Source organism: Apteryx mantelli, chromosome 15, assembly GCF_036417845.1.
Source record: "Apteryx mantelli isolate bAptMan1 chromosome 15, bAptMan1.hap1, whole genome shotgun sequence".
In the NCBI taxonomy this organism is placed as follows: domain Eukaryota; kingdom Metazoa; phylum Chordata; class Aves; order Apterygiformes; family Apterygidae; genus Apteryx; species Apteryx mantelli.
Genome location: NC_089992.1, coordinates 2985078 through 2998313, shown reverse-complemented (window position 1 = coordinate 2998313; position 13236 = coordinate 2985078). Strand labels below are relative to the sequence as shown.

At 40.5% G+C, this 13236-nt stretch overlaps 2 protein-coding genes across 8 annotated transcripts in view; one reads left to right on the top strand and one right to left on the bottom strand.

Annotated features, from left to right (window-relative positions):
- Window positions 1-7869, top strand: part of MAP2K1 (mitogen-activated protein kinase kinase 1) — a 42274-nt gene extending 34405 nt beyond the window's left edge. For 2 of the 7 annotated variants that reach the window (XM_067305710.1, XM_067305709.1), the window contains 5 exons: window positions 1413-1620; window positions 2279-2343; window positions 4557-4618; window positions 5717-5762; window positions 6949-7869. In XM_067305710.1, coding sequence (XP_067161811.1) covers window positions 1413-1620; window positions 2279-2343; window positions 4557-4618; window positions 5717-5762; window positions 6949-7062 — 495 coding nt within the window. In that variant the 3' untranslated portion in view covers window positions 7063-7869. The other 5 variants (XM_067305714.1, XM_067305712.1, XM_067305716.1 and 2 more) reach the window with 5 other exon arrangements.
- Window positions 7870-9036: 1167 nt separating this feature from the next.
- SNAPC5 (small nuclear RNA activating complex polypeptide 5) lies at window positions 9037-12800 on the bottom strand. The gene is made up of 3 exons (XM_067305718.1): window positions 12647-12800; window positions 11944-12033; window positions 9037-11273 (listed from the first exon to the last, which is right to left on the bottom strand). The coding sequence occupies exons 1-3, from the start codon at window positions 12734-12736 to the stop codon at window positions 11163-11165; spliced, it is 291 nt and encodes a 96-aa protein (XP_067161819.1). The 5' UTR covers window positions 12737-12800; the 3' UTR covers window positions 9037-11162.
- Window positions 12801-13236: the final 436 nt, after the last annotated feature.

The following is a 13236-nucleotide window of genomic DNA, read 5'->3' as shown; positions in this document are numbered from 1 at the left end:
AGATTTTGCAGTAGCACCTCATACTTGCATTCTATAAGTTTCTCATTTCATACATTTTTCCAAAATAGGAATATAGCCAGGCAAGAACCTGTACCATCTGTAAAATGTGAGCCTGATTTTTTTTTTAAAAAAGGGGGAGAAAAAACAGGGGAGGGAGGGAATGACAGAAAAGCAGAATGAACATTGTCCTTGGATCTGTTTGTACTAAGACTTCTCAAAGAAAGTGTGGATTAATATATTAAAAACTGCAGAAAGCATCTTCAGCATTTAATATAGTACTGATAAAGCAATCACAAAAACTAAGCGAAAGGAGTTCAGGACTAATCTTGTGTTTCAGTTCGTTAGACAGAAATAGAAGGTGGGTACACTGTGCAAATCTAAGGATCTTCAGAGCAATGTGATTGGGGTATCCAGATATGGTTTTAATGATGATTTAACTGACAAAAAAATATATAAATATCTCTCCAGTGTCCAAGTCTCTCAAAACTAATAAAGAATATATGTTAGCTGAGCCTGTTGTCTTACCTGCATACATTTTCATAATGCTTAGATTGGCATGTGTATACAATCTATCCTGAATTTGTTTAACTTATTTTCTTTTGTCCCTTTCTTTTTGGTCTTTCCCCCCAAAAGCCTAATACCTTTTCAATTGTCAGCCCATAATGTGTGAGTGGCTGTTAAGCTGGGCAAAACGTGTCTATCTTCCTACCTTATATATATTTCTCAAATACCTCCAGGAAAACTGTATGCTTCAAAATACTCTTTCGTTCAATTTGTATGTTACATTTTACTATCACTTCAGTGGATTATAGAGCTTAACAATTTACCTAATTATTTGAACATGGATCTAAAACTGAAGCCATGTATGTATACAATAGTCCTTGCATAAATGCATTCCTGCTCTAGGGAACTATCTGAATGGTATCGGCCTAGAAATGTCACAAACCACAGGATTATTGCTAAAGCACACCATCACCTTTGGAGTTGTAAAGGATCAATACAGCCACCTTCTCTCAGTCTCAAAAAACCAAGAACAACTTCTCAGGGAAAGAGGTGCATCTTTAGCTGCCCATACTAGTTCTGCTTTCTTGTTCTTTTATTGTCATGTCACTATTAATAGTTGTAACATTTAGATACTAGATGGGAAAAAAAAATAGCAATATAATAGCATCATCTTAAAAAGCCTCAAAACTTATTTGCAGTGATTATTTGAAGTGTTCATGGAAATTCTGGAACTCCAGATGAGAGCTGTAAAGAAAAAGATAAATAAGTCACTGACTGGAACATGTCATACTAACAAGTTTGGCTTTTGTCTTTCACTCTCTCCAGGCTATTGCTGAATGTGATTTTTATTTGACTTTCTTGTTACAGTACTTTACTCTGTCATTTCCCCCCCCCCTTTTTTTTTGTAGCCGGAAAGACTACAGGGGACTCATTATTCAGTGCAGTCAGATATCTGGAGTATGGGATTGTCACTGGTAGAAATGGCTATTGGCAGATACCCAATTCCTCCTCCAGACTCTAAGGAGCTTGAGTTAATGTTTGGCTGTCCAGTAGAGGGAGATTCTCCAGTCACTGAGACTTCCCCCAGGCAAAGAACACCTGGTCGACCAGTGAGCTGTAAGTTGCAAGATGGGAGGCAAGTAAAACTAGAAAAATAAAGCCAATGTAAGTCTTATTGACCCTCATTGAGTAGCTTTGCATCTGTACCACTAAGGCACCTCTGCAGTGTCTGAAAGACATTTGAAACTAAGCTGAGGTTTCCAGAGGTAAGATATAAAATTTGTTAGATTCTTTTCTAATCCACCCCTCTGTCTGCATAGAGTTGTTACTTACCTCGTGTTGCTCTGCATGGTCTGGTTTTAAACTCTGAAAAAATCAGGATTGCTTCAGGCACCTGGCTCAATCTCACTATGAGGAGGTATATTGAGCTTGAAAATCAGGGACCAGAGATCCTTTTGTAAATAACCGAGCTGTTCATGAGCACCATTAAGATGTATTATGTTGGTGCGGTTCCTCTCCTTAAGATGCAATGCTCATTAAAATATGGTGGGAAGATTTCTAGTGAAGCTATTGGTTTGGATCAGACTTGAAAGAATAGTCTCTCCTTGCATGAAAGCAGTGCTCTGTTGCTGTTCCACCTCTTTCCTATAAATCTCCTACTGGCTGTCCAACAAATCCACCTTATAAGAAGCAAGTATATGACTGTTAGCTTCTTAGGACACCCGTAGCAGAGGAGGAGAATAATATTGTGTGTTTTCATGTAATTTCTTTTCAGCCTATGGACCAGACAGCAGACCCCCAATGGCAATCTTTGAACTTCTTGATTACATCGTCAATGAGGTAACCAACTATTTGCACTTGTACTAATTCACTTCTAAAGTGGTCCAGAATTTGAGGGGGAGTGGGGTAGGTGTTATGATAAGCCAGATCTTCTGATCCTTTAATACTGCAGTACAAGAGAGACATACTTGGTATGAGTGTTGATTTGATTTTTAAATTATTCCTGGGAAAACTTTAGTTCATTCCCTCACATCCTTTAAGTCTTTAAGCAGGTTTATGGGTTTTCCAACCTGGATTGTGCAACCTGATAGGAGAATTAGTAGCAAACAGTACTATCAAGCATATACAGAACTGTTCTGTTCTTTCTTTGTTCTTATGAACAACCTCATTAATAATTACTGTATCTTCCAAATAACTAAGCTGCAAGGTTAGTAGAAATATGTACTTTAGAATTGGTAAGTCTGTTTTCAATACTTCCACAAGTGCCACTGAAGCTTGGATGACTCCAGTGCTTTTGTACTTCCAAAAAAATATATATATATAAAATTTGCATTATCATGTTAGCTGTCATTTAAAAGCTGGATAAAATAATTATTCCAGATGGATAAATTATGAAAAGGTACATCTAATATACTTAGTTAAAAATCATAGCTGGTGCCTAGTTCTCTAAAGAGGACTAGTTTTTACCTGTTCTTCATGCTGCTGTACATATACTGCTGTTTAATATGACAGCACTTGTTCTTGGAACAGAGTTAGCTTTGGATTACTTAAGACACTATGGTCCTGATTTTGTAGTGACTCTGAGGTCAGTTTAAGCTGAAATGCAGTAGTTGAGAAATTGGCAAAATTACATTCTGCCACCTACGCTATAGCAGCTGATGTTGGAGATTACTTGCTCTACAGCCATGGAGAACGAAATAATAATATGCAAGTTTGTATAATACCTCTTCTCTTTCTATAAGAACTCTTTCTGAATTCGGAACCTCAACAAACTAATTCCCTGGGACAGAATATTTAGATTAAAAGGATTATGGAACTAATGACATGCAGGGCATCGTCCCTTCCCCAACAGGAGATTAGTAGTAAAGAGACCGCATACTACAAAGCTAACTATCGTACGCTGCTCTGCGCCTTCTTTAAAGACAGCTCTGCGAGACAGTGCTAACCCCCTTCAGGTACAATTTCTAATACTGTAGATGTAACAGCTTTTTTTTTTTTATAGCAGCAGTTTGTTGCAAGGAGTTTAATATAAATACTCCTCATGGAAGACAATGTGAGCATACCTTTCTATATGCTTGATCATAGTTTTGCATTACAACTCATTCTTTCTTGTATTGTGATAGCAGTTAAGAGCCCAAAAGATGTAACAAGATCCAGTTGTATTGAGTGCTATAAAGACACTATCCCCAAAGCATTTACAATCTAAGATAAGGCATCCTAGGCACCATACAGACAAATAAGTGAATAAAAAGGAACTGGGAGCTTTAGTCAGTATGGCAGGTGATGGGTGCAGCTTACCACCGCTTACTAATAGTCAGGAGTGTTTGGTAATGATGACAGCAAAAGAATTTTCAGGAGTGATTTGAAGAATAATGCTAGAGACAGCCCCACCTAGGAAACTAATCTGCCAGACTACAGCTTCCCTCCAAGCAGAAGCAGAGTGAATCTCACTCATCCAGGCAGTAGTAAGCACTGTTTCTGGTTTTAATTACTGGGTTAGACAGGCATCTGTTGTGGCTAGATTATACAGTACCTGGAATTGCCAGCACATCCCCTAAGCCCCCAGTGAGTTTTGCTCGTCTGCGAACTCAGAGATGCAGACAGAGGTTTTTGTCCTGCACGCAGGCACATCTGGACATCTGTTGTGGACAAAAGTTGTCCTTAAGTGTTCCAGTGGCAAGCGTCTGTTTGTGTGAAGAAAGAATGGGGGAACCCCACCATACGAATGGTCTCTGGGCCAGTTACTATGATGCACCTAAAATTCCAGCAGTTGTGAAAGTCATAACCAAAATTAGCCATTAGTAGAACTCAACACCTTTACTCATATAAATCATGCGACGTTGCATCCTTTTTTCATAGGCAGGAATACTGAAGTCTGCCTTGGTATTTTTTTGGGAGCTCAGCTTTGAAAGAAGGCATGGGTAGCGTTAGGGTTGCATTATTCAGCTTTACGGCTTTACCCAGAGATAAGACATAATTGGTAGATCCCCAGGTAGGTTGTGTAGCATCACATATTCATTCTGCTTTAGAAGACTGTTAATTTTTGTTTTCAGCCACCTCCAAAACTGCCCAATGGTGTCTTTGGTTCTGAGTTTCAAGACTTTGTTAACAAATGGTGAGTATTTTCTCTACTGCTGAATTCCGAAGGGACACATTTGGGGTCAGCCATGCTAGCTTGCTGTGTCAGTAACTTGAAAAGCAGGGACTCGGATTGCTTTGTAGGCCACAGCAAATGTGAAGTAATTTCAGTTAGCTCAGTCCTCCTTCTCCAACTGTTAATGTATCTAAAGCTCATTTTGCAGGCACCAGCTTGGCAGCACATGCGTGCAAAGAGAACCCCAAAGCTGAGAGAGGTTCCCCTCTTAAAATATTGTCTCTGCTTCTAGCTGTAACTATAGGCAAGCATATCGGATTAATACTTTATCGGCCACAAAGAAGCCACAGTACTTATATGGACTCTGGTCATGCAAAGCAAGGATCATACTTACTGTCATGGGTAACCTTTCAAAGCATTATTCTGCAGGAGGCATTCCAAACAGTGCAGAAGTCTTGCAGGATCCAGATGCTTTTTTTTCTCCTCTCTCCAATGCTTCACGGAACTAACATCTCTAGTGCGTTCTTCCATCTGCGTATACATACTTTACATTCTTCCAATTGCGTTTCAGTGATACAGAACATGAACACTTCCACTGCCCCTGGATAGCATTAAAACCTAAACTGCACTGAACTTGTATATTCAGTGCTACAGGAGGTAGTTCATTACATGTTAAAAAGTTATTTTACTCACTACAAGCTAGATATATGTATTTACGATTTCCAAAAGAAAAGGAACAGTAACCCAATAGACCTAGTTGATAACTAAGCTTGAAAAGACTTGGGTAAAAGAAATTTGAGGGATAAAATGGCTCATATTGTTGAGTTTTGGTTTAAACAGGAATTTCATCTCTCCAGCTTGGTTCTGGACACTCATTCCTGCCCCCATTGAGCAATATCAGACAAGTTAGGATTTCATACTTAAAACTGCATGTGTGAATACCACAGAAAGGAAATGCTTATGAACCTAGATCTATGTTTCATAGATGCTATGTTACTTAATACTTTTATTTGGAATGCTGTCTTCTCAGGAACCAAATAATATACCAAGATGATCTTACATTACTCTATTTAAAAATATACTAAGATATAACTTGTTTAACTTTTTCTGTTTTCTTAGTTTAATTAAAAATCCTGCTGAGAGAGCAGATTTGAAGCAACTGATGGTAAGTGAAAGTTCTTCTCTTGGTTTAAGTACTTGCATGCAGGTGGGTTTCTCAGCTGACCTGAGCAAGGAAATTGAGACAGCAAAGATTAGGATCAGAGCATGGCCTAGGGTGTAGTTCATGGCCCCCAACATGAACAGTTCAAACAGTTTGAAGGGGGCCACTTCTCTGATCGGAGGCCAAGGGGACTAAGGCTTTCACACACCCTTAGAACAGGGACAATAAAGGAGCCCAGAAGAGGAGGAAGGGCAAAAGGAAGAGCCATGTCCAGTTTCCCACTGATGCAGTAATCCCCAGTGGCCCTGCGAAAGCAGCTGCACAGTTGTTTTGCTGCAGTCTAGGGATACACAGTGACAGGACGAAGGACTTAGTGACCAAAGCTGGTGTTTTTGCAGTCTGCTATTTGATAATTACAATGAGTATATGACCTAACACACTAAATTGATTACCAAAAGAATAATCTCATTTACTTCAGTTTAGTAGTCAGTAATACAGTATATAGATTATTTTTAAGAGGAGGAGAGAACAGAATTCCATGCTTTACGGACTAATTAGGTCGATCTATTTTTATGAACTTTTTCTGGGAAATGCAAAATTTACTTTTTCTTCCCCCCTTCCTTCCCTCCTCCATCAACTTCATCTTACAAAATCTGTTGAACTACTAGGCAGCACAGACAAATCTTGCATTTTTTCCTATGTGAAATCCTATCTGATTGGTTTCTGTGGATCTTTTCATGGCCTTAAGGTGGACGTGAGGACTTCTGCTACAGAAAATTAAGCTTTTTCCCTGCCCTGATTATTACTTTACAGCAGGGTTCAAAATGCAATTGGATTATTTCTATCTCAGAAAAACCCTACTGCATATGAAAGCACAGGCATACATTTTACAAAGTACTATCTTAAGTATCTGAGTCACATCCTCATTGCACACTGTGGTGCAAGTATTCTGTAATAGGCATCATGTAGGAGGAGTTCCTCTGGAATATTTTGCAACATGTACATTTCATATGCTGGCTACTGAAATAATCTTGCAGAAAAAATCTACTGGTCAGTTCAAGATAGGTATATTATTTGGCAAACCACGTTTACTTAAACTAGATTATTATAATTCATGTTACTCAATTATTAATTTACTAATTATGTAGTCCTGGATGTTTGATTTAATATATTATTTTCCTCTGGTTAGATTCATGCTTTTATTAAGAGATCTGAAGCGGAGGAGGTGGATTTTGCAGGATGGCTCTGTTCAACCATAGGCCTTAACCAACCAAGTACACCCACGCATGCTGCTGGAGTCTGAATATGGAAGAGCAAATCTTGTACTGTACATCTGTTAAGAACAATGCTGTTTTGGTCCTATTTCCTAAGCTTGTACCTGTTCAAACATGTATTTCACCTCTTAAGGAAGAATGTCTTTAGCATGTGCCAAACTTTTAAAATTTGTCATGAACTAATTGGTATTGTATTGGATTACATTCATTTGTTTACTGACCAAAATGTGAAATGTTTAAGTTACAGTGCTTGCTGATTTTAAGTGATTATGGATATTCTTTCTTAATGAAAACATCACTGGTGGTACTTACCCCCAGTTTGTTTGAACTTTATCAAGATTCTTTGTAAATTGTTGGTACTTCAGTCATGCTTACCTAATCTCCCAGGCAGAAGGGGGTTAGAGACCCTCAAAGACTGTTTCTGTCAAGCATGCTTTTGCTGCTGCCAAACTGTATCTGAAAGTTAGGCCTAATGGTTCCAATTTTGCTGTTGTTTAGCAATCTCTTTCCAAGTAAAGAAGGCAAGAGCTCTGTATTTCTCAGAATATACAGGGCAATATTCTAATTGTAGACTTGTTCATATTTCTATATTTATTTTTAAAATGTATCATCATACTTGGAATTGTTTAGTGATGTATGTCTTTCTAATTGATTTTTAAAAGTTAGTTCTTTGACGTGTCCTACAGAATCAAGACAAAGATCCAGTCAATTTACTTCCTTTTAACCTAAAGATTCATGAAAACTGTCTAGTGTCTAAAGTGGATTAAGATTCTCTATTGTTTTATTCTCTCAGATGTTTAGCAATGGATTCTCTTAATAAATATATTATCAAGTAATTTTGTGAAGATTTTTTTTTAAATTCAAAATCAAATTAGATCAAGTCAACCAAGGTTTTGACATTAAATCATTACTACATTACATTTTTCTGTATATTTTTGCAGTAAACATTCATTTTCATAAACATGCACTATCATCACTTCTAAGAAGTGCAAAATTGCATATGTATATTATACAGGTTTACACAAATCCTTATTCATCAAGGAGGACAACCACAGGCTACCTACTATTTGTTTTCCCTTTCAGGCAGAAGCTGTACATGTTCCCCCCATGCCCTTAAAGCCTAACTTACGACATTAACAAAAGGTTTCCCCTTACAAAGACAAGATACAAAGTGACAAATATTGTATTTAAAATTTTCTGTGAAAACCCTAGGTAGCTAAAGGGTTAAAGACATTTTGGGGAGATGATTGCAGGCTCTGGGTGCTCAGTTCATTGCTGTAACCCACCAAGGGTTGGGGCAGGCATTTTCCTAGGGTAAACCAACACTGTAGCACAAAAGCTTCCCCCCAAAAGGGCAGGAACATTGTGATCCAACCTGCAGTGGGGAGGCCAAGTCCATGCAGGTGTCTAACCCAGAGTGCTGGTGCTACACTGTAACTGCTTTGGGTTTTGCTCCCCCCCACTCCCCCCTTCTACTAGCATTGCTACTCTTGGCTGACTTCAGCATCTACCAACTACACGGCTTGCCACAAGCTGAAAGCTACTGCTGTAGAACACAAGAGGGAGAGAGAGGTTTGGTACATCTGCATGTCTTGAGCAAAAAGTCTTGTTCTCTTAACATGTACTGAGCAACACTATAAAAAGCTTAGCTCCTTGAAAGGTTATTTTGGACAGGGGTTAGATCATTCTTTCCAAATGGCATCCAAATCATTCTAGCTATGAACATATCTTCCGCTTAGCCAACAGCATCAGGTATCAGAGAGAAGGTGGCTGGGGCAGCCCTTAACCCATCAACAGTAGGAGATTATTTATTAACACTTTTAAGGCTGTCTTCATGTTGTCCTGACTTGAATCTGGCCATTGATACTAGTGACAAGGCTACAGAGTCCAATTTAAAATCTGTCCTGAGCTTTAGATGTAAATTACACCAACTAACACACTAAAATAGTATATAGTACTTTTTACTGTTTGGTAAAAGAAATACGCAGTATGTGAATAGCAAGTTTTGATGTGAAATCCCATTTTACTTATGTTTGCTCCACATACAGCAATAATTTGAACACTGCAAGTACAGTAATCTGTAGTAGGACAACAGGAAAATAATTAACTTTATTGCAACATGCAAGCTAGTTTGCCAGAACTTGTCTATTTGAATCCAAAAACCAGCAATGGACTTTTCCATGAAAGGTAATAGGGAGAAAGGATATAAAGTGTTTCTGTGAAAAACTACACTGCAGCATGCAGGACACAAACAGCATTTTTCAAAAGTCAGAATTCACCTTTGTAGATGAAAGCCCAGAGTGAGTATCCCAGAACGCCATTTCCCCAGAAGCAAAAGAAAGGAAGGCAAGCAGTCCTGTTTTAAGACAGAGACACATGGAGCAGGGTGCAATGCCACAACCACACTGAGCACTGTAACAAGCATAGAAAGGAGAGATTATCTACTGCGACCCTTACAAAACCACCTGTTCACATACATACTTTTAAAGAAATTTATTTGACAATCCAAGCTATAATATTTTCTGCTCAGACTTTTTGTTGTTCCCTTACAAGTCTTGGGAAGGCTTTGCTAAGTGTTCTATACTCAAGTTCTAAGCTCCTTCATAAAGACATCCAGCCCCCTCACAAGGTAATTAGCCTTTAGTACAGGATGAAGCTGTATTTACATTCTAACATTTAGTTTCTATAGCTACAAGCCAAATAAGAGCCAAATAATAAACAGGCTCACCTCAATCAGTAGCAGGAATTTATTGGAAGTTGAATCATGTATTTTGACTGCACACAGGACACTGGATACTTTTCCAAGCTCTTTTCCTGCTCTTAAATGCAAACTTCAGAAGCATACTTATTTTCTCTAAGCTACTAATGCCAAACTGAGATAGCAACAGCACCTTTATACACTAGTTGCATAATGCACAACTCTGGATATATCTCTGAATATTTTCTTAGTAAAGCAGCTTGACAAAATGGCTAAGTTAGCATATTACTTTTATTGTTTGTTTTTAATCAGCTTAACACAGTTTGGTTTTCTGTGCTTCCAAACAACTCTTTAAGAATTGATAAAATAACCAGCTGCACCACATGGTGTCTGCATTCCATTAGGAGAAAGAACATATTGTCTATCAGTAAGAGCAGCACTGACTTGTTACTGTACCATTAAAGAAACTGGGGAAGGAACTTCACATCACTTTTCCATCTTATAAGTTATTAAATGCCTTATATTCCTCCTTGAAGATAACTTGGAAGTAGAAGATGGACTTACATTGACCTGTGCAGTTACTGTGAGGGGAAAAAGAAAATAAAACTAAGAACATTAGTTCCTTATTATGAGTAATGTTGTAAACTAATTCTTACCATACAATTTGGAGAAAAATAAAAGGATAATTGGTTACTCCTCTGAAAGAGCAAGAAATAGAAAATACTTCACTATTACAGTCAGACTGACAGTACTTAAGAACAGCACCAGTGGGTACAAAGAGAGGCTACTTTGCTATTGTGCTCAAAATTAAGTTGACAGTGAGAGGCTATAGTGCAATAGCCACTTCTCCCAATGCACCTACACCTCTATCACATTTATAGGGAATGTAAGTTTAGTTTTCCATATAACCGAGAATACACTAGCTGAAAGCATGGAAACAATCTTGGTCAAATCTTTTCTCACTGCCTATCTTAAAATTCCCAGTTTATGCAGATGAGGTTATATATATAATCATTGGTTCAGCAACCAGTCACTGAGAACTGGTTTTATTTTTCAGCAATAGGAAATAAGAACAGACAAGTTATTGCTTTTAGTGCACATGTCAAATTAGTCTGACTTGATTAACAGCTTTCCCGAGCTACACATAAAGATGTAGTAAGCTACACATTAGGTTTTAAATGCAAAAAAGATTATGCTACATATTTGTGCAGCAAGTTTTCATTCTTTTAACATGTAAATCAAGATCTGCCAAGCTTGTGACATTCATGTCTTCAAGTGTAACTTCTCTAGAACCCTCCACGAGTCTTACATATCATACAGTTCATATGCGGGACAAAATGAAAATCTGTTGGCAAATCTTATATGAATGAAGAAGAAATTCCTGAGTCTGTATTAAAAACCAAGATCACCATCTCTGATTATTTTTCTCTTTCAAGAATCTGATTCCTCCTCCTCTTCCTCCTCCTCCTCTTCATGATCTTGAAGACTTAGGTGTAATTCAGTTTGATTGATAGCAGCCTCGTTGTCCATCTGCCCAAGAGTCTGTTATAATAAGAGTGTTTAACTTGCCAGTTATCAAAAACAGCAGCAATACTGTGCGTTTCTCAAATCACTATTAAAATTGAATAGTCACAGTAGTCTTTCTTTTAGAGATCTTGGTACTAAAACTGTTGACTACAAGAGCCCAAAGTGATTAGCATCAGTTCTCCATAGAAGAGTTTCAACTAATTCAAGCTGATCATAGAATTAGTATAAAAAGTTCAGATAATATTTGTATTTCCATCCCCTACAATCAGTTGGCTAAAACAGCATGTCATATATAGCAGTATTAGACACAATGCTTAAGAAACTTTATAAAGTGCGGATTAAAATTATGCAAATATAAAGCAGGTATTCCCCAGATCTCCTGGAAACAACATGCTGCTTTCAGGGAAGGAAAAGAAGGTGAAACCTCTTTGGTTTTAGTTTAAATTGAAACATCATAAAACAGCAACAAACTGGACAGATTTTGTAGCTGAACCTTTCAATTAATGAGAAGCATAAACAAATTCAACCTAAAAGAACTCTAAATGAAAACCATCCATATAAACTCCTAAAGCTACTCAAAGAAATAAATCAATAAAATATTCCTTTCCCCATCACTCACGCTGCTATACAGCATTATGGGTTAAAACGAGTCCCCTTCTTTTCAACAGGCAAGGGCTTTCCTTACTTTTTGAGTCTCCTCTGCAACTGCTGATGAAGAGACTGTTATATTCTCCTCTCTGGACCTAATCATAGACTGCAGTGCCAGCTCTTCCACCTGGAAATAAGGGAAAACAAAAATCTTGGTGGTAATTGTTTCTTAGAATTTATCGAATTTGAAATTAAATATTCTTGAATAATCAGTGACAGTAGCAACAAAGCTCTTTCTTACAAGAAGTTCCAACATGCTCCAACCCGTATTAGGATACGGATGACGACCCCAACACCAGGCAGGGCCGTGCTCCTCGTACAAGCCAACGACAGGTGCGGGGCTGCATTAACCTTAGCGGTTATTGCGTGAAATATAGCCGAGGTGCGGAAACTAAGACTACGACATGTAAGAGCTGCTTTGACACACCAGAAGGCCACGGGAAACAAGCCAAAGCATTCAAGGCCGCGGTCCCGCAGCGGATTACTGGCGTTTCACAAGTCAGGGGCATTTCCGACACCCTTTAAACCCTCCACCCTCCCCCCAAATAAAACCCAACAAAAATAAACACCACCACCACCACCACAGAAGCCCAGAGGTCCTCCCGGCCTCCGCTGCCCGCTCGCTCCCGCCGATGGCGTTACCGCCTCAGGCTGCCGCGGCTCCGGGCGGCCCCCGCGGCGCCCCCCCCCCCCCCCGGCGCGGGCCCGGCGCGGCGGCGGCGGCGACGGCCAGGGCCGACCTTGAGGCGGGTGAGCTGGTCGTGCAGCGCCGCCTTCACCCGCAGCAGCGTCTCCTCCTCCTTGCGCAGCTCCTGCAGGCGGCTCAGCATCCTCCTCCGCGGGGCCCGCCGCCAGCCGCCCCAGCCCCCTGGCGGCGGCCCCGGCCCCGGCCCCAGCACCCGCGCCCGCCCCGGCCCCGGTCCCGGCCCCGGCCCCGGCCCCGGCCCCGCCGCCGCGGCCTCTCCTCAGGCGCGCAGCGCTGCGCCGCGACACCGCCCCGCCGGCCGCGCGGCCACGTGACCCCGCGGGCGGGAAAGGGGGACGTAGAAAGCGGGCAGCGCCATCTTGAGTGCGGGCAGAAGCGCCGCAGCCGGAGGTGAGCGAAGCCTCCGCGTGACGTCACCGCGCCGCCATTTGCAGCGCCTGAGGAGGAGCGGGGCGAGCCGCCGGCGCCTGCCCGCCGCTTCCCGGTACCTGCCGCCTCCACGGAAAGGTGCGCTCCCCCCGCCTCAGGGGCCACCCCGCCCATTGCCGCGGCCTCCTTGTGCTGGGCCCGACCGCTGAGGGAGGAGAACCGCCCAGGGAGCGGGCTCGAGGCCCTATTTGAGGC

What these genes read in the sequence shown, in the direction of transcription:
- SNAPC5 (XM_067305718.1), bottom strand. Translation starts at nt 12,736, where the DNA reads ATGCTGAGCCGCCTGCAGGAGCTGCGCAAGGAGGAGGAGACGCTGCTG. An exon ending in ACCAGCTCACCCGCCTCAAG is followed by an intron (nt 12,034 to 12,646) that starts GTCGGCCCTGGC and finishes CCTTATTTCCAG; the next exon opens with GTGGAAGAGCTGGCACTGCA. An exon ending in TTGCAGAGGAGACTCAAAAA is followed by an intron (nt 11,274 to 11,943) that starts GTAAGGAAAGCC and finishes TTATTATAACAG; the next exon opens with ACTCTTGGGCAGATGGACAA.